The sequence below is a fragment of the Quercus lobata genome, chromosome 9, assembly GCF_001633185.2.
Source record: "Quercus lobata isolate SW786 chromosome 9, ValleyOak3.0 Primary Assembly, whole genome shotgun sequence".
NCBI classification, from domain to species: Eukaryota; Viridiplantae; Streptophyta; class Magnoliopsida; order Fagales; family Fagaceae; genus Quercus; species Quercus lobata.
In genome coordinates, this window is record NC_044912.1 from 12,069,433 (window position 1) to 12,088,941 (window position 19,509).

Consider the following 19,509-nt stretch of genomic DNA (forward strand, 5'->3'; position numbering starts at 1 on the left):
GGAATCTGTATGGATCAGTGTGCCACTTTGAGCAAGATTCAGATTGAAAGAAGTGGACTCAATCGAAGAAGTCTTAAGATGAAAATTCACATTCTTTTTTATCAATTTTGCTAATATATATAAGTGTGAGTAGCATGATTGGTCAATGTGTTGTAGTTCACATTTGATAACAATGATAAGAATGAAATGTTGATATAACATTGTTTTTTTTCTTTTTTTTCTTTTTTCTCAAAAAAAATAGTAAGGTGTGAATAGCCATGGAGTCCTTATTTAAGCATGATCATAATCCATTATATATATATAACTGCAGCTGTTTTTGAGGGATCCTAGACATTCTCTTAGGTGTGGGTTCAATCATAGTTTAATCTCAACCTTATCGGGGACCCAATAGCAATCTCTCAAGCATTTTAAGAACCAATTTCATGCTCCTAAGGATAATTCAAGACATTAACTCCAATAAAATCACATGGAACTATACCTTTTTGTTACTGCACCACACACCTTCAGTGGTGATATATTTAATTAATTAACATAATTAGGCTGAAACTATAAACTTAAACTCTTGGGTTAAGGCAACGTTTCAGCATATATTACATTATGACTTTACAAAATGAAACTTCTTAAGATGTTAATGTTCAACTTACACAGCCGAAATCCCAACAACAATCGTGTATTGAGTGGTATTTGTGGCTCTCATTTATAGTATTCTTGGTCATTATGCATGACACAAACACTGTTTAGAAATACTTTCATTTAAAGGGGAAGGCTAGCAAGAGTATGTAGAGGTGTAAGGAATTGCTAGACTCGATATTTTTCCGTGTACGCTCCGTTTTATTGGCTATGCTTTGAAGCATCATTCATTGCCACTAGTTCTTCAAGTCGAGCTACATGCCCCACAAAAAAAATCCTGCCGCACTTGGAATGATAAATGAACAAGATACATGCAACTCTGTCAAATAAAACCCTAGAATGATTGGCCTAATTATATGTGCAGTGTTTGTGAAAGAGTGAAGACAATGGGTTTGTACTTTCTCCGAGTTTAGAGCCATCATGACAAGAAAACTGCATACAGAAAAGTATTATTGTCCTACTTTCCTTGTTACCGTGATTGGGACGTGTCTTTTGCACTAGTTGGGTAAACTGTTACTGCATAGCATTGTGGGGTCTAAATTTGGAGCATAATACATCCACAAGCACAAGTATACGCACAGACAATGAAAATGTATTCAATTTCACATGCGTGCACAGTAAGATAAGTTTGAGGTGAACAAAGATGGGTTTTCCTTCTTTTTCTTCTTCTTCTTAATTCATCTTCTTCTTCCTTTTTCCTTTTTTCTAAGAGAGTTTTTGGCTTGGCTTAGTTAGCACTAGCATGATGGCCTTTACAACTTTTAGGGGTTGAATTAGAACATAGTAGTTTTTCCTCTCTAAAGTGACATCGTTGTCATATTTTTGTATGCCCCACTTTGACTTACTTAGTTTGCACCTCTTCTTTATGTGTCACTTGGCACCGCAAACAACAACAAAAAAGTCGGTCGGCAATTCTTGCTGAGCCAACGTGACCAAATTGGTCTAGTCTGGATTTTAGCCAAAACCCAACAAGGAAGTAGTTTTTACATCATGTGGGTCGGCTCTAATTTTCAATTTTTCACTCTATTTGCTTATATATGTTCAAAACAAGCCGAAAAAGAAACATAAGAAAGCCATCAATTCTAGGTTTTCTTCTATAAAATTTTAAATTAAATGAACCATGCAGCTTTTTGCTTCTTGTTATTTTCTATTAGGTCAAGAAAGTTGTGCTTGTGCACACATTCTTTTCAGAAACGTGAGTGAGTTTTCGTTCATTGTGGGAAGTACCACATACGGCACCACACGCATAAACCTAAAAAGGTTATCTAATCACCCTCTTGCCTCATTGGTCGAAAATGATCACATTAATAATATAGTATATTATTGTAATGGTATAGTAAAAAATTAGTTTAGTTGCATACAGCAACCAGATATCTTCATGCTTATCCACTCTTTCTTATTTGTTTGGTTGAGTTTACATGGCATTGAGTTTTTGTGGCTTCTGGATCAAATGCAAATATGGTGGGGTACACTTGAAATCATATAGGTTTAAAGTTATCATGAAAGCTAGAATTATTGATCTAAAACCATAATATTTTTGTCCTCCTTCAATTAATATAACTTCCAATTCCATAAGTTAGAACACCATTCACACTCTTATTTTGTGTGTTTGTTTCTCAAAAAGAATTCACTCTATTTTTTCTGTGTGTTTGTTTCTCCAAAAGAATTCACTTTTTTTGTGTGTATTTGTTTCTTAAAAAGTATTTAATGTTGCTATCACTTTATTTGAGCAGTACTGAATAGAATACTTTTGTGTTTTTTACTAGTATTGATTTTAAAAATTAAAATTATAAAAATAAATAAAAATAAATAAAAAAACCCAAAAAGAAGAAAGGAAAAACAAGATGTCCTTATATCTTACCACCAACACTAAGGCATGTTTGGACTGGACGCGAAAACCATATTTATGTTTGCTCTTAGCTAAAAGACCCATCACAGTATAACAAAAATTAAGTACTTATCTGCTTCTCTTCTAGTAGACCCTTTTTTTTTTTCCAATATTTTTTTTACATTTTATAATTATGAAAAAATATTCACATAATCACAATATGGACGGCCAGAATCAATGGGTTCATAATTGGCAGACACAAAAAAAAAAAATAATAGTAGTGCAAATTTATTGGCCCATGGTGGAAAATCTGTGTCCACTTCTTTAAAGATCTAAACTTTCTGAAAAGGGAAAATATAAAATTATTTAGTCAAAGAGTCATAGGATAACAATATTAGGAGCATTTTAAAAAATATATATATTTTACTTTACTTTTTGGTTGGCTAGCAAAGTGTGGTTACTTAGCTTGTCAGTAAAGTTCCATGCAGCAGAATGGAAATAAATAAAGCACATTTGTAACACTTTTCTTTAATAGTGACTTGTGGATGCTTGTCTTGGTGCTTCTTAGGTCAGTAAATGACATTTCTAACTACACAAACTATATGAAATGAAAAAACAAAAAACAAAAAAACAAAACCAAAAAAAAAGGTTCTAATATGCATGCTTAGTTGCCAACAAAGATTAGAAAAAAAAAAAAAAGTACTGGAAGGTATTAGCTTCCTTTTAATGTAAGGACTCTCTATATTTCACCCTTTTAACAGCGATCCTTCTTGTCGGTGCCTTTAAAGAGTGATTTTCATACTAAAACAAACTTTCATACGTAAGGAAATCATTCTTATTTATCAAATGCTTTACAGTTTGATGCCAAGAAATCCTTTTTTTTATTTATTTTGGTCGGGTTTTTGTAGAATCACTAATTTTCTTTTTTGTGATTTTTAAGTTCTTAACATACACCTTACGATGAACATGCAGCGGGAAATTATAGTAGCACAACCCATGGTGGTAACACACACATGCATAGAGACAAGGAGGATGAACAAAAATCCTAATTTAATTTCTAGTAAACATTGAAATATGTCAAATCCTAATGTTTTTAAGGAAAAAAAAAACAGTAATAAGGAGATTTTAATTAATTTCCAAGTGTACGTGCATTCCAAATTACCCAAGAGGAATAAAAGAATGTTAATAAATTGAAATTTTACATAACTTATTATGTAGTATACAGGATGCACGCAGTTTGAACCCTAATGTTTAGAATATAAATTTTTATTATTCAATCATCTTTCTTTTTTTTTTAATTTGGTAGAAATCCAATCAGCTTGTTATTTCTTCGTGAAGTTACTTAATTTTCCAATTAATTAGTTAAGTTGATTACTTTAGATTTTTGTCAAACCGCTATCCAACATTAATGAGATTGTAGATCTACTCTTGTAAAAGTTAGACACTCATACTTTAAATATAGAGAAAAATTAACGGATACTCTAAGAGGATTGATTTATGAAATATTTTTAGAAAATTTTTATGTGCTTCACACCTATGAATGTGTCTCTTCAGTCTTACATCCACTTTATGTGTCTCACAAGTCACAACATGTAAACTCTATAACTAAATTACAAGTGTGTGAGACCCCATACTATGAGACACCTGCTACATACAATGGATATATGAGATAACTCATACCAAGAGCGACAAAAGATGTGGTTGATGTTGGAGGAATTAAAGGGAGGGATGTGTTTAACATGTTAAAGCAGCATGTAATCCACCAACATCAAAAACTGAATAAAGTCCCCCTTACTAATTAAATTAAACATTTAAATAAAATTATTTCGTCATTGACTTGGACCACTACAGTATGTTTTTATGTTTTGCTTTGTGTAAAAAAATTTCCTCCTGAAAAAGAAGCTTTTTGGTGTGTGACACTCCTATAATTAATAAAGTAGCAAAAAGTATAGTGGCATTGCGTGTAATCCACAAATCAAAAATGTTGAAAAGAGTTTTTGAACTAAAAGCATGTGATGCTGAGGTGGAAATGGGCCTCAAGGACAAGGAAGATCCATGGATGCCCAAGGAATCTCATTATTTTCTCTATTTTTTTTATTTTTTTTACCCAAAAACAGTTTGATCAAAATGTCCCTCTTATTAAGCCTTTTGATAACTTGATAAGAGCTCTCTCTGCTCACATTTTCATGAACTTGCCTTTTGGTAACAAAGTCTAAAAGTTACAATTTTAGTGTTATTAGCTTTATCTTGGACCCATTGAAAACCACCCCCTCTTGCCATCAAAGCAATGTGTAAATCCTTCTATGACCCTTAGAAGAAAAATTAATAGAAATAGTAAGATGAAAAAAAAAAAAAAAAAAAAGGAGTATGAAAAGAATGTATCTTTTCTTCATTTTCCTAGCAATTGCCAATTGGAATTATGGAAGTCTTTGCTTGTAGTTCAAGTTGGTCTAGAAATAATGGAGCTTTTTACTTTGCAAATTTTTGACTCGTAGAGAAATTTTTGGTTATGCTTACACTTTGTATATAGTTTGTATGGAAGCATCTTGGAAATTTTGGAAAGCAAACAACTCCACTAGTAGTTTTTTTTGTAGAAAATATTGAAGTTTTTTTTTTTTTTTTTTTTTTTTGAGAAGGAGAAAATATTGAAGTATATCATATATATCCACGTAATTCTCAAATTTTATTATGAACCACAAATATATTATATAACCTTGAATGAAAAAAAGAAAAAGAAAAAAGAAATGTGATAAATTAAAACGTAAGGGTGACATAATAAATTAGTATTAGTAATAAGCCTTATTTATTGTGTAGCCGGCCGCCCCTTTTTAGTCTTTTTGCTCTTTATGTAGTGGCAGCTTGATTAGCATGAAAAAAAAAAAAGTAATAATAATAAAAATAATACTTACAACAAGAAGGATAATAAAAAATAAAATTTTAAAAATCAATAAATAGAAACCAGAAGCGTATAACAGGCCTTTTTTAGCTCACCATGTGCACGGTAAAGTAACGACCGAAAGTGTATTCTAAATATATATATATATTAAACCCTTGTTGGTAGTTGAAGAAAGAAAAGGAAAAGCCAAAACTTGTTCTTGGCTCTATGTGCTTTTATGACAAAGAAATTTGTACTTCAACGATATTCACCGTTGGATTGTGATTGTGAGTTGGTTTGATTTGACAACGTGGACCATCAAACGGTGCAGAAGGGACTTCTTGTAGTTTAGGACGACCATTGCAAAAGAAGGCGTCAATGAGACGTCAAAGTCGTCAACACAATTCGGTAACTGTCGCTATTCAGTGTCTAATATTTCAGACACGTAGGCTCCTAGAATTCCAGTTAGTACAACGAAATTTTTGGACTTTTATTCATTATCATTATTCACATAAATGACATGGTAAATGCTAAAACAATTATAAATCTTTTTTTTTTTTTAACATAAGATTGAAATTCTATTCTTACATAATCTAAGTATATATATGTATGAAGATCTTTCTTGAAAACTTGAACTCGGCCCTTACTCTCCACACCCTACACATACTTATACTTATAGAGTGACCATCGTACCAAAGGTGTGCGGTAGTCAACTATAAATCTTAAAAAGCACATGTTAAGAAATGCTAATAAATATTTAATTATGAGTTAACAATTTAACTTTTTTTATAAAAATAAAAAATAAAATAAAAATAAGGATATCTAAACCTCTTCAAATATTGACTATTTCCTCACCTAAGAATCTCTTAGGGTGTGTTTGATAGAGTGGATTTTAGTGAGAATGAAAAAAAAAAAAAAAAAAAAAAAAAAAAAAAAAAAGGGAGGGTGGGGGTTGGGGTAGGGGTGGAGGAGGGAAAATTGATGGTGAGGCCCACCTAGGCTCTTCAAAAAGTTTTCCCCCCAAAATGGGGAGAAAACTTGGTGGGGAAAATTTTGATAGGTGAAAGACAAAAATGCCAATGTGCAAATTGCACATGGCTATAGTACATGTGTTTTTTTTTTTTTTTTAATTCTAGTTTTAATTAGTATTTGATCTTTGTTCTTGTTATTATTATTATTTTTTTCATTTGCTTTCCTAGGCTTCAATACCCTTATTAATTGTTTATTTTGATCTCATTCCAGGTTTTTTTTTTTTTAGACGTAATTTTTTTTCTAGGCATGATTTTTATTTTTTAATAAATTTGGGTGACTATATTTTTTTTTTATTGGGCTTTATTTTTTAAAAAGGGTGTATGAGTAAACTATATAAACTTATTTTTTTTTCATCGCTTCACTTTTTCACTCCTAACCAAACAAAAGAAAGGGAAATTAAAATTTTTTCTATCCTCCCACTTTTCCACCCTCCAACCAAACGGACCCTTGGTAGGAGTGTCATCAAGATACTAGTAAGAGGTTTCAAACCCAAATTTCATAGATATTATGAGATCTTAGGAATTATTTAGTCAGCCCCTTGAATTAACTTTATTTTTTGAACGATGTGTAAAAATATTATTTAATGTACTTTAACATGTGATGTTAGGGCATTCATTATTAATAAAAACCTAAATTTTTAAACAAAATGATTAAAAATTAATATGATAGCAAATGTGATTGCTAACACTTTTGATGGTGGATTAAATTAAGTTTAATTCGTCCATGACCAAGCTATGTCCAAACTGTTGTACAAAAAAGGAACCTCATCTAAAGCATCATAGATATGGATAGGATCCTTCCATAGGCGTCATGATCATCCAAAGTGATCTAGTCGTCCATGACACTCAAAGACATGGACGACCAGATAACACTTAGTAAATTTCGAAAGATTTTTCTACAAACTCTATGCAATCAGACCACGATCTATCATTCCAAAACGTGGGGAGAATTCCCTGAAATCCACTCCATTTTGTCCATTAACTCCACACATCTCCTATAATGATAGTGGATCTGAACAAGCTAACCCACTCCTAACTCTCTATAAAAGGACCAAGTCTAATTCAACCAAGATAAGTTCTACTATTCATTAATTCACCATCCTTGTATTCTAAAGAGAAAACCGACTTAATTATCGAAGGGTCCTTGGCCGGTTCACACTGGTCATCCTTGATAGTCTTTTTTTCTCTTCAGGTTATCGAGCCATCACGGTAGCCTAGAGCATTTAGCCTACTAATTCTCATGCATCATCAACTTTAATAACATAATAATTAAATGTCGAATTACTATTTTTTTTAAAGAAATAATTACAATATATTGTTAATTCTACAGTTCGAAATCTTTCCCTCCTAGGCTTTGAAGCACTTTGTGTATGAGAATGTGTCAATTCAGATACAAAACCTTTGGCAAATGTCTTTTGTGATTTGTGAATACAATAATAAAATTTAAAACACTAAAAATATATACTAATTTTACTAATTTTATAAATTAATGTGTCACCCATTAAAAAAAAAGAAACTCAAACATGCACTTATTATGTTATAGAAAGCAACTAATCACATTATTTAGATCATCTATTTGTCAAGTACTTTTCTAAAGTATCACTTTAAGTTACAACCACAAGTGGGATTATGCTCTTAAAATTATTTTCTTTTTGTAGAATATTTGATATGAAGCAAATTATAATAGCCTTAAGATTAACGTGTTTATAAATTGAAAAAACAAAAACAGGTTGATGGGAAATAAATGGATTAATTGTTCAAAGTTTAAGTATTAGGATTGAGGATTACTCTAGCTAGGTCTTTACTAATACGAAAATAACAAGGATTATGTTGCCATGCTGTTTGTACGAATTTTTTTTATGGGTTATTTGACTTATGTATAATTTTTAAAAACATTTTTAAAAAAAATAAATACAACTTATTTTTACCTAATCTATTTTTTTATGTAATGTAAAATAATTAAGGTAATGAAATGAAGTTCATCTATACACACATTAAGCCCCAAAACAACAATATTTTATAATTGTAGTTACAAAAGTTTTAATATATGTACATTCATACTGTAAGACTTACTAATGTTCATAATTATGACACCATTATCTCCTGTGACTATCCAAATAAAAATGCACCAAAAAAGAAAAAAAAAATGTATAAGATTGTAAAATTCCAGGGGTGCTTTTGATATTTTCCTCAAAAAGCAAAGACAAATGGAATACGACACAGTGACAACTGACGCTCGTGGAGAAAGAACAGAAAAAAGGCGGCTTTCCAACTTGCCTGGTTTTCGCTGTCAAATTAAAGTCTCATTATTAATAAATAAGTCATTTTTTTAATATATATATATACACGTACACATGACAAATGAAAATTTTTACACATATACATGACAAATGAAATTAAAAAAATAAAAAAGAAGTAGAAGAAGAAGAAGACAGAAAAAGCAAAAGCAAAAGCAAAGAAAAAGAAGGTCAAGAAGTTAATTACCAAAAGTAAAAAATTAAACATAGTTATCTCTCTTTCTTTTTTATTATTATTATTCATTTATTTTTTTCTGGAGAGGCTTTAAGCTTTTAACGTCCATTAGTTTAGTATGGCTATCAGGCTATGGCATGCTATAAATGGTTGAGGAGGGCCAGACCACATGGCCAGTATCAGTTTACCTGTCAAGAACCTTAGAGACCAACGCTGTTGTCTTCAGAGAGAGAGCACATACTATTTGCTTATTCAATATTTTTACATTTTTCTCTTTTGTGTCCATAAATCTTCCACCAACCCCATTTTCTTGATTCTATTCAAAGTTTCTGAATCTTAAGCTAGCTACCTTACCTTCATATAAATCCATATCATCGCCACATTCCTACGTACCCATTTGATTCTTTCTTTTGAAAGTTGTACAATCTTTTGGGGGGCTCCATTATTGTCTTCAACATTCTTGAATCTTAAAGCTTTTGAAGGTTTAAAGGGAATTTTTTTTTTTGGCTGAAGAAACCTTTTTAAGATTAATTTAAAACTTAGAGAGAAAAGTGTTGCTGGGGTTGAAGAAAAATGGAGCAGAAGCACATTTTGTTGTCAGCTTTGAGCGTGGGGGTAGGACTTGGGGTGGGGCTTGGATTGAGTTCTGGACAGACAGTCAGTAAATGGGTAGGAGGGAATTCGTCACCGCATGAGATTACAGCAGAGCAGATTGAGCAAGAACTTATGAGGCTGGTGGTGGATGGGAAGGATAGCAAAATTACATTCGAGGAGTTTCCTTATTACCTAAGGTAATTCAACAATTCACCATATATATATTTGACATGGTTTCATATATAATTACTTGATTAGATTTACAAAGTTATTTTCTTTAGCCTTCTTTGTTTTTTGTATTACTATGCATATGCCAATTGAGCTAGTGCGTAGAAATTTTTGTGTTACAAGTTGACTTGTTAGTTTGATGATTGTCTGCTCTTAATCTGCTAGTCTTTCTGTTTGATTTTAAAATAAGAAGTTGACTTGTTATAGAGGTTTTGATTAATTTGGTTTTCTAATCTCCATAGATTTTGCAATAATATATTGGTAATTGACTTTTAATGATGTTTTCCTTCTTGCCAATCCTGAGGTTCCTCTGTTCATTTTTTATAATTTTCTTTCTGTTCAACTGATTTTATTTAATTTTGCAATAGAGGCCCTTAAGTTTTATACTTTGAGTATCTAAATGGGTCAAAGGAACATCATAGTTTAGCAGATTAAAGTTAACAGTTTGTATATTCTAGAATTCTAGCATAAGAACTTCTTGTTGACAAACGGAATCTTGCACCGTGAATTGTTCCTTATGTTCTTATGTGATGCTCTAGTAAGATTGGCCGGATAATGAAAATTTTCTTTTGCTTTTTCCTGTTTAGATTCTAAGTCTCTTTCAAGTTTTGTCCTATTGATGAAGTATGTAGTATGTACTACCTTGTATTCCATATGCTAATTGGTATAATTGCATCTTGAATTCAGATATATTTTTTTAGAAATTTTATCCTTAGAGCATGTGAAGAATGTTTTTGTCTTGTTCTGGACCTTCTGGGTAATCTTGCACCCTTTTGGTTCCCTTTATAACATGGCTATTCTATAATTGATAGTAAAGCATAATTAGTTCAAGCTGATACTTGTGCTCTTCCTAGCTCAATTACTATATCTTCTGTTCCTAGTCATGTGGAACTTTTTTAAACTTTTGTGCAAAAGGGGGCATGTAATTCTTGCCAAGGGAATGGGGGGGAAGGGTGTGAAGCAAAGAGAAAAGAAAGAAACTAGAACTTCTTACTGTTAATCTTTCTGACTTTTAAACATCCCTGAAGAGAATTATGTAATCATGTTGACTCTGTGCAAGTCCAAGCTGGAGCAGGATCCTATGTCAGACTATGTGAGGGGATGATAGAACATGCAGCCATGTCATGAATATTTAGTAGTAGCTAACACTCCTATCCTGGACCTATACTGTGTTTAGCTTGTACATTTTATAGTTTATATAATGCTAATATTTGATTCTTGAATGCATTGAATGTGATGCAACTTTTTCCTCTTCTCATGACAGTAAGAGAACCCAGGTGTTATTGACAAGTGCTGCATATGTTCATTTAAAGCATACTGACTTTTCCAAGCATACCCGGAATCTTTCACCTGCAAGTAGGGCTATTTTGCTGTCTGGACCTGCCGGTATGTAATTTGGAAATGTTATACAATCTTACACTGAAAATTTTAACTTTTGAAGTTCGCTTTAACCTAATCTGCATTGCATTTTTTCATTTTTGAAGAACTTTACCAGCAAATGCTTGCCAAGGCTTTAGCACATTTCTTTGAGGCAAAGTTGCTGTTACTTGATGTCAATGACTTCTCTCTGAAGGTAACATTTTGCTTTACTCTTTCTTAAATTTAAGTTGTGAAGCTTGCGATATAGTGATACTTATATCTTTCATGTTTACCTTTCCACAGATGCAGAGCAAATATGGTTGTGCTAAAAAAGAATCTGTAAGCTTTCTCTGCTGTATTCTGAGGAATTGAGCATTGTTTTAGTGTTTTCAGGATACAAAATCATGTCTTTCATTTCTTGAATGCATATTTAGGCCCAGTAATGTTAGACCTAAGTAGATGAAGGTTAACCATGAATTCCAATGTAGTGGGGTTCTTTTGTTGTGTGAATTCAATGTCACTCATTTCTGCACTGAACTTGGTATATTCCTAGCCACAATTTACTATTATACTATTTTAAAGGGAAAATTCAACCAATTTTCTCTAAGTGGAGTTTTTCCTGGTTTATTGGCTCCTTTTGTAGTCCTTCAAGAGGTCCATTTCAGAAAAGACAATGGAGCGAATGTCCAGTATGTTTGGTTCACTGTCAATCTTTCCTTCAAGCGAAGAAACTAGAGGTATGAAAAGATGTAAAGCTGATCATGTACTTTATAATGGATAATTTTTTTGTTTATAGGGTGGAGTGAAGGTCCTTCTATTGGAAGTTTTTAATTTTATAATGGTTGGTCTCATACATTTATTGTACTATTTTTCAATCGATTTTGTTATTATGTTACCTAGCTCTGATTAAGAGTTTTCCAACAGGCACATTGCGTCAGCAGAACAGTGCTATGGATATAAAATCAAGGTACTTACCAACCCAACTTCTTGTGATATAAAACTTTGTTGAGTTCAGTGGGTCAGTTTTAACCATTTGTTCACAGTTCAAAATAGGTAACATGTCATGTTTCTCTCTAAACTAGTGCCTTTCTATCTGCAGGGCTAGTGAAGATTCTAGTAGTCCTTCAAAATTTCGGAGGAATTCCTCTGCTTTGTCTGATATAAGTAGCATTACTTCTCAATGTGCTTCCACAAATTCAGGTTATACATCTACCTATTAATTTCTTCATTTGTTCCTAACAGGGGAAAAAAATACCAGCTGAATACCTAGGCATTTAATGATTTATTGGATTCTGATCTTTTGAAATATGTTTATAATTAGATGCTTAGAGTCTTTTAAGTTCATAAAGCAAGTGGGTTGCAACTGGATGACTTGCATGTTCATCATCATACATTATTTGTCTAATTATTATAATATCTATAAAGCAGCATTATTGGAAGCCACCTGATTGTCAAAGTGTCTGAAGTTCATTCCAGAATGGAACAAAAGTTGCCTTTCTAATAGGAAAAAAATAGGGTGGGAAGGAAGTATTTTGTGCCCTCTACACACCCTGCATTGTTGAAGGACACAAAAATTGGGTTGAATTTACTGTTTAGCAGATCTAGTGGAGATTCTCACCTTAAACATAAACCAATGTAATGAACTTAGGGAGATGAATAGATAAGATAATGGACTTATTTCACTCATTTTATTTTTATTTCAGTAGGCATAAGCTTTAGAAGCACAGAGGATGGCTTTTCCTAATTCCTGTATCTCAACTGTAGACCCATTTGCTTTTGCTGACAGCTTCTTGACTTGATCCTTGATGATTAAGTTATGCCACTACTTCAATGAATGCTGAATATCCTAGCAAGCATTTGTGACTCCCTTTAGTATTACAGTTCACTCAACTTTGAGACTAATGCAAATTCATCAGAGACTTTGAAATCTATTTCCTTAGTATTATTTATGCTCTGCCAGAACATTTTTATTTTACCACATGCAGAAATATTCTGACTGTCATGAATAATTGTTGTCAATCAGTTACATTCCAAATGTAGGAATCTTCTTAGATATTATACTTATTATTTCTCTGGGATTCCTTTGTTTTTTAGCTTCAATGAAGCGCACAAACAGCTGGTGTTTTGATGAGAAACTACTTCTACAGTCACTTTACAAGGTATTGTCATCCTGGATAAGCTTCCTATCTTAAAATTTAAATTCTTTCAACCTTCATGGATGATGTACTATATTTGATTTAGAGATCTTGGGGGTATAGTCCAACTGCAGGTTTATCGTCATTTCTCTTCTTTTTTTTTTTTTAATTGTAAATTTAATGTTCTTATACAAGTGGTGCCTCAATCCCATCATAAGTACTTGCCTGATTTAGTGTTGTTCTTTGTATAAGCTTTTCTTCCAAACCTAAAAGATATTTGCATATATATTAGCTGGTTATGTGGCCTTTCCCATATCTAAACTAATAGGCATGAATGTCATTTTTCTTACAGGTCTTGGTTTCAATATCAGAAACTGGTTCAATTATTTTATACCTCAGGGATGTTGACAAGCTTCTCCTCCAATCACAAAGATTAAACAATTTCTTCAACAAACTATTAAACAAACTCTCGGGTTCAGTGCTGATACTTGGGTCCCGGATGTTGGACCCCGAAGATGATTGCAGAGAAGTGGATGAGAGGCTCACTCTTTTATTCCCATATAATATTGAGATCACACCACCTGAAGATGAAACTCATCTAGTCAGCTGGAAAGCTCAACTCAAAGAGGACATGAAGGTGATCCAGTTTCAAGATAACAAAAACCACATTGCTGAGGTATTAGCAGCAAATGATCTTGAATGTGATGATTTGGGATCAATCTGCCATGCTGACACAATGGTTCTCAGTAACTACATAGAAGAAATCGTTGTATCAGCAATATCTAATCATTTGATGAATAACAAGGAACCAGAATATCGAAATGGAAAGCTTGTAATATCATCTAACAGGTAGATGCATTTTTAAGTAACATGTGATTTCTTAATTAGATGTTGAGAATAACTCAAGTTCCATAAATTACTAATCTGGGCTTGGAAACAGCTTGTCCCATGGATTGAGTTTATTCCAGGAAGGTAAAAGTGGAGGAAAAGATACTCTCAAACTGGAGACTAATGTTGATTCTTCAAAGGTTCATTTTCCATCTCAATGTTATTCCACTTTTCACAATCTAAGCACAGTGGAACTACCATTGCAGTTTCAATGTGTTTTATTCATTTATTTCTTTTCTTAATTTATAGGAAACTGAAGATGAGGCTGTTAATGCAAAGACTGAACCGAAGTCTGAATCCATTTCACCTGAAAACAAAAGTGAGACAGAGAAATCAGTCAATGCAATGAAGAAGGATGGCGAGAATACATCACCACCAAAGCCTGTACGTTCAAGTTCTTTAACACTTAACTGAAAATAGAAATTAATCTGCTTGGAGTTTGATATGAATACATTCAACAAAAAAAAGAGTTAGATATGAATTCTTGAGAGATAGCTTAACCTGTGTGCATTATCAGACAAATCTCAGTCCATGATTTGTCATGAATATGAGTAATTGACATTAATCCTGTTTCAGATCAAATTTATTTTACACCTCATACATGTTGTGCATGGAATTTTTCAACTCTGAAAAAGGCACATCATTTCAAAAGAAAATGAATTCTCTCATGCATATATTACAACAACAAGCCCTAATGCCAAATTTTTTGTGTCAGTTATGGATCCTCAACAAATCAGTTAGGGTTGACCACATGTATTCTTTTCCTTCATTCTATTCTATATGAAGTCATACTCTCTCATACATATATTAATTAACCAAAAATAAAAATGAAAAACTGGAACTAAAAACATTACTTTTTAATCTATATGTTTGGTATCTGAATCTTAGATCCTGCTTTGTCTAATATATTTATAATTGCTTGTTATTTAATTCTTTATCATACCCTTATTTGTGCATAGAAGTACGTTTCCCAAAACAAAAAGAATATAATTGGGCGTAGAAAAAATTATAACAGTTGGTAAAATGGTGCCAGTTTCCAATTAATGTTGGTTAATATTTTTGTTTTAGACCTGAAGTATGTAGCATTTTGTGTGTGTATGCATTCCACTTTACTGTAAGACCTTACAAATGCTTTTTCAACTTTAAATAGTGAAATCAACACCATGGTCCATGAGCTCACTGCCATGTTAATCCCTGAGTTACATATTAATCATATTGGCCTTCTTTTTTAAGCTACCAAATTTCTTTGGTCTTCAATTTTTGTTTCACTATTGAAGTCTCACGAGTCATGATGCTCCTACAGGAAGTTCCTCCTGACAATGAGTTTGAGAAGCGCATAAGGCCAGAGGTTATCCCTGCCAGTGAGATTGGAGTGACATTTGCAGATATTGGTGCCATGGATGAGACTAAGGAATCACTTCAGGAGTTGGTCATGCTCCCTCTTCGAAGACCAGACCTATTCAAAGGAGGGCTTCTCAAGCCTTGCAGAGGTATATTGCTTTTTGGACCTCCTGGTACTGGAAAAACAATGTTGGCAAAAGCTATTGCTAATGAAGCTGGAGCAAGTTTCATCAATGTCTCAATGTCTACCATCACTTCAAAATGGTTTGGGGAGGACGAAAAGAACGTTCGTGCTCTGTTCACACTTGCAGCAAAGGTCTCTCCAACAATTATTTTTGTAGATGAGGTTGATAGCATGCTTGGGCAGCGGACTAGAGTTGGGGAGCACGAGGCCATGCGAAAGATTAAAAATGAGTTCATGACACACTGGGATGGGCTTTTGACCAAACCTGGTGAACGGATTCTTGTTCTTGCTGCAACCAACAGGCCATTTGACCTTGATGAAGCAATTATTAGGCGGTTTGAACGAAGGTATAACTGCATATTTGTCTTACCATTTGGCATGTTTGATCAGTGCCCCAATCATCATATACAGTCATGTGTTATCTTTATCAATGAATAGCCATCCTACCAAAAGCATGAAACCCCGAATGAGTTTTGTTACTGCACTTAAGGCTTTACTTAAATCCTTTTGGGATTTCCCAATATCCAAATTCTACAGCTGTCATGTGATGCCTCAGGAAAATACATTACCCCTTATCTAACAATCTTCAATCTACCTTGTGCATTTTTCAATCGAAGTGATAATCACTCTCAAGAAAATCCTCTTTATCATTTATAAGTATTTCCACCGCAGATGTCTTCAATGGCATTATTACAATGTTTGTGGCACTATCACTTGATCCTGATATCCACTTTTGGTGTGTTAAAAAATAATTATCAATTACCAAGACTTTCCAAAGTATCTTTAAGCCATAATTATTGTAGAAGAATTTGAAGGATTAACTGCTGATATATATAACCGTATAGGATCTTCATGTTTTCTAATTCCTATGTTTTCCTATGTTGAGCAGAATTATGGTTGGTCTTCCATCCGTTGAGAGCAGGGAGAAGATCTTGAAAACTCTTCTGGCAAAAGAAAAAGTGGAAAATCTAGACTTTAAGGAGCTTGCAACCTTGACCGAAGGATATAGTGGAAGTGATCTAAAGGTTTGTTTCTTATAATGTGAAAATTTATAACCTTAATTGTCTGTGATCAGTTCATGACATTTACTTCTGGAAACAGAATTTGTGCATAACAGCAGCTTATCGACCTGTTAGGGAGCTAATACAACAGGAAAGATTGAAGGATAAGGTAAATACATCTTAAGCATTTGCTCTTTCTTAACATAATTTCTAATCTTTACCACATTGCTTAATGAATACAATAATTTTCAACTACAGAGAACAAAGCAGAAAGATGAAGAAGGCAATAGCTCAGAAGGTACTTCAGAGACAAAAGAAGTAGATAAAGATGAGACAAAAGAAGAAGATAAAGATGACCAAGTAATTACTTTGAGGCCTTTGAGCATGGAAGATATGAGGCAAGCAAAGAATCAGGTAAACTCAACTGAATTTCCTATTGCTTTAGTTGTTCTTGATATTTTTAATCTGATACAACCTTCAGCAATTTGTAGCTTACTCCCATCAATTTTTCTCCTAGTGGTCCCCAGAATTGTCTTTCAGAAGCCGACATATAATAGTTTATTAACTATTTCCATATAAAAATCATAAGATTAGGCCATTGTCTGGTGCAATGGTAAAAGCCTCAGGCAGTCAAGTTCCAGTGCACTGGAGAGTAGCATTGTATAGATAAAGTATGCAAAGATCACACTACCTTTGGCTTTTCCAAAAATCAATCTTGTCACCAAACTCTGCCATTTTCTGCGTACTGGATTTCTTCAACCTTCTCAGGAATGAACCTATCTCTAAACTTCAACCCTATGGTGTAAGATGTCAGAATGTAGGCTGGATCAAGAATCATAATTATATTGTTGATCCTATAGTTCTACTTGGTCTATGAAGATGAGATAGCAGTTGAATGGTCCATTCTCCCTCCTTTTAGTGGTTAAGAAATTGTAACATGCTGATAATTGTTTGAAGCATGACAAATGGATCAAACTTTTACAAATCTCTGTTTTTCCTAAGGATTCTATCACTCTTCCTATATTTACAAGTGTAAAATGCAATGCAGGTTGCTGCAAGTTTTGCCGCTGAGGGATCAAATATGGCTGAGCTGAAGCAGTGGAATGATTTGTATGGAGAAGGAGGTTCAAGGAAGAAGCAACAACTCACTTACTTCCTATAGATTGTAGAAAACAGGCACCCCATACCCTCACCAACACCATTCGCTCTTAAGGGATGTAGTAGTTGGAGGTGCTGGAAAGCCCTTCACATGAAATTCAATGCTGCATTGAATGGGAAATTCAAGAGCCAAATCCCTCAAAGAAAGATATCCTAAAAATGCTGGAAATGTTTATGTAATGGTGCACATGCAATCTTTCAGATGATCTATCTGGCATTTGTTTACATCATAGCTAAGAGGGGGTTATCAGTATCTGTCAGGCCATTATATAAACCAATTGTAATCGGCACCAGTCTATTGGGATATTAATCATATTCTGTGCATGTGTGGTATTTGAAATTTATATAGATTTTCGGAATGCTGTACCCTATGGAACATTCTCATGCTGTCATACAGTAGCATTTGTACATTTGTTTTGTGTAAAGTTTGACTGTACAGGAGTGCTCTTGAAGAGTTTTCTTAAAAAATTATGTGTCAATATCTTTAAAATGCATGAAACCCTACATTGGACCTTTATTTTGCAAGTTTACACTGACATAAATAAAACATCAACAAGCTGAGATATGTGTGAAAAAACTGAGATAGGGTCCACAATCATTAATCATGAGAGGTTTCGTAGAATCCTTTGTTAGTGGAGGTAAGAAAAAATAAAAAATAAAAACAAAAAAAGAGAGAAGAAGAAAAAGAAGCTCACCTGAAGAACTAGGCATTTTGCCCGTGCTAGAGAGTAGCATCACTTGGACATTGTTTTGTAATGCCTAAATTAGAAGTAAGACAAAATTTAGTTATAAAATTAGTTGTAGCATTAAGTTATAATCTTATTCAATATCTTTTTATTTGAAGTGAATTTTGACAAATCTAACATTAGATTACATATTCATCTTATATTCTCCATATTTGCAAATTTCTAGAAAATTAAAGATTAATAACTATGTCATCAATAAATTATTTAAATTGCAAGCTTTTTTAGTTTAAAATTATGCATAAAATATAAACTTATAAATCATATAGTAAATAATATCCAATTGATACAAAATTTAACATGTATATTAAAAACGTAATGAACATATAATTTAATGGTTAAATTTTCAAAATATGTAGTAATATTTATTTTATTGAATAAGTTACAACTAATTTTGTAATCTTAGGGTACAATTAATTTTGTAACTAAATTTTAACCTTACAAATATCTATCAAATTAAAGAGAGTAAAGAACATGCACGAATATATAAAGCAAAATAGCCAACTTTTCCACATTACCAATATAAAAAAATTCAAATGTGTAGCGCAAGAAGTCACAAACATTCATCAAAGTGTGAATTACGTAGGAAGGCTTAACAAAAACAACCCACAGAATAATTTCTCAGGGACAATCCGCAAGAATATCAGTCTCATTGTGGTAATTTGATCTTCTTTGTCGGACTCCAGTGTGAGAGGCTACAATTGGTCCAAAGAAACTTTTGAACTTTTTGATTTTATACCTTTTCAAAGACAACCTAATTGAATAGGTTACCTATTCAATTATAGGTAAGCCTAGGCTAGACAACCCAGTTTCATTCTGAAAAGCAACATGGGTCGGGTCACTATAGGATGATAATTTTGCTCTGCTCCCTCCGACACACCCTTTCCTATGCCCTTTTTCCCCCACTCGCATAAAATAGTGTATAAAACTTATAAATGTTTGTCTCAAACCCTTTTAAAAATTGTGTAATTATTTTTTAACAAATTTTTTTTTTTAATTTTGTAAGTTTTTTTTTTAAGGAAATATAATGCATTTTACATTC

At 32.9% G+C, this 19,509-nt stretch overlaps 1 protein-coding gene across 2 annotated transcripts; it reads left to right on the top strand.

Annotated features, from left to right (window-relative positions):
- The first annotated feature begins 8,969 nt into the window (after nucleotides 1-8,969).
- On the top strand, nucleotides 8,970-18,149 carry LOC115959968 (protein SAP1). 2 transcript variants are annotated; one of them, XM_031078650.1, is made up of 16 exons: nucleotides 8,970-9,627; nucleotides 10,923-11,044; nucleotides 11,143-11,231; nucleotides 11,321-11,356; nucleotides 11,661-11,754; nucleotides 11,942-11,984; nucleotides 12,117-12,217; nucleotides 13,112-13,176; nucleotides 13,505-14,001; nucleotides 14,093-14,180; nucleotides 14,290-14,424; nucleotides 15,344-15,912; nucleotides 16,455-16,590; nucleotides 16,667-16,735; nucleotides 16,825-16,980; nucleotides 17,615-18,149. In XM_031078650.1, exons 1-16 carry the CDS (start codon nucleotides 9,410-9,412, stop codon nucleotides 17,726-17,728), a joined length of 2,532 nt encoding a protein of 843 aa, XP_030934510.1. In that variant the 5' UTR covers nucleotides 8,970-9,409; the 3' UTR covers nucleotides 17,729-18,149. The 2 variants fall into 2 exon arrangements, with proteins under 2 accessions (XP_030934510.1, XP_030934511.1); XM_031078651.1 differs by lacking the exons at nucleotides 8,970-9,627; nucleotides 10,923-11,044 and adding an exon at nucleotides 11,452-11,558 and having other exon boundaries at nucleotides 11,196-11,231.
- The last annotated feature ends 1,360 nt before the right edge of the window (nucleotides 18,150-19,509 follow it).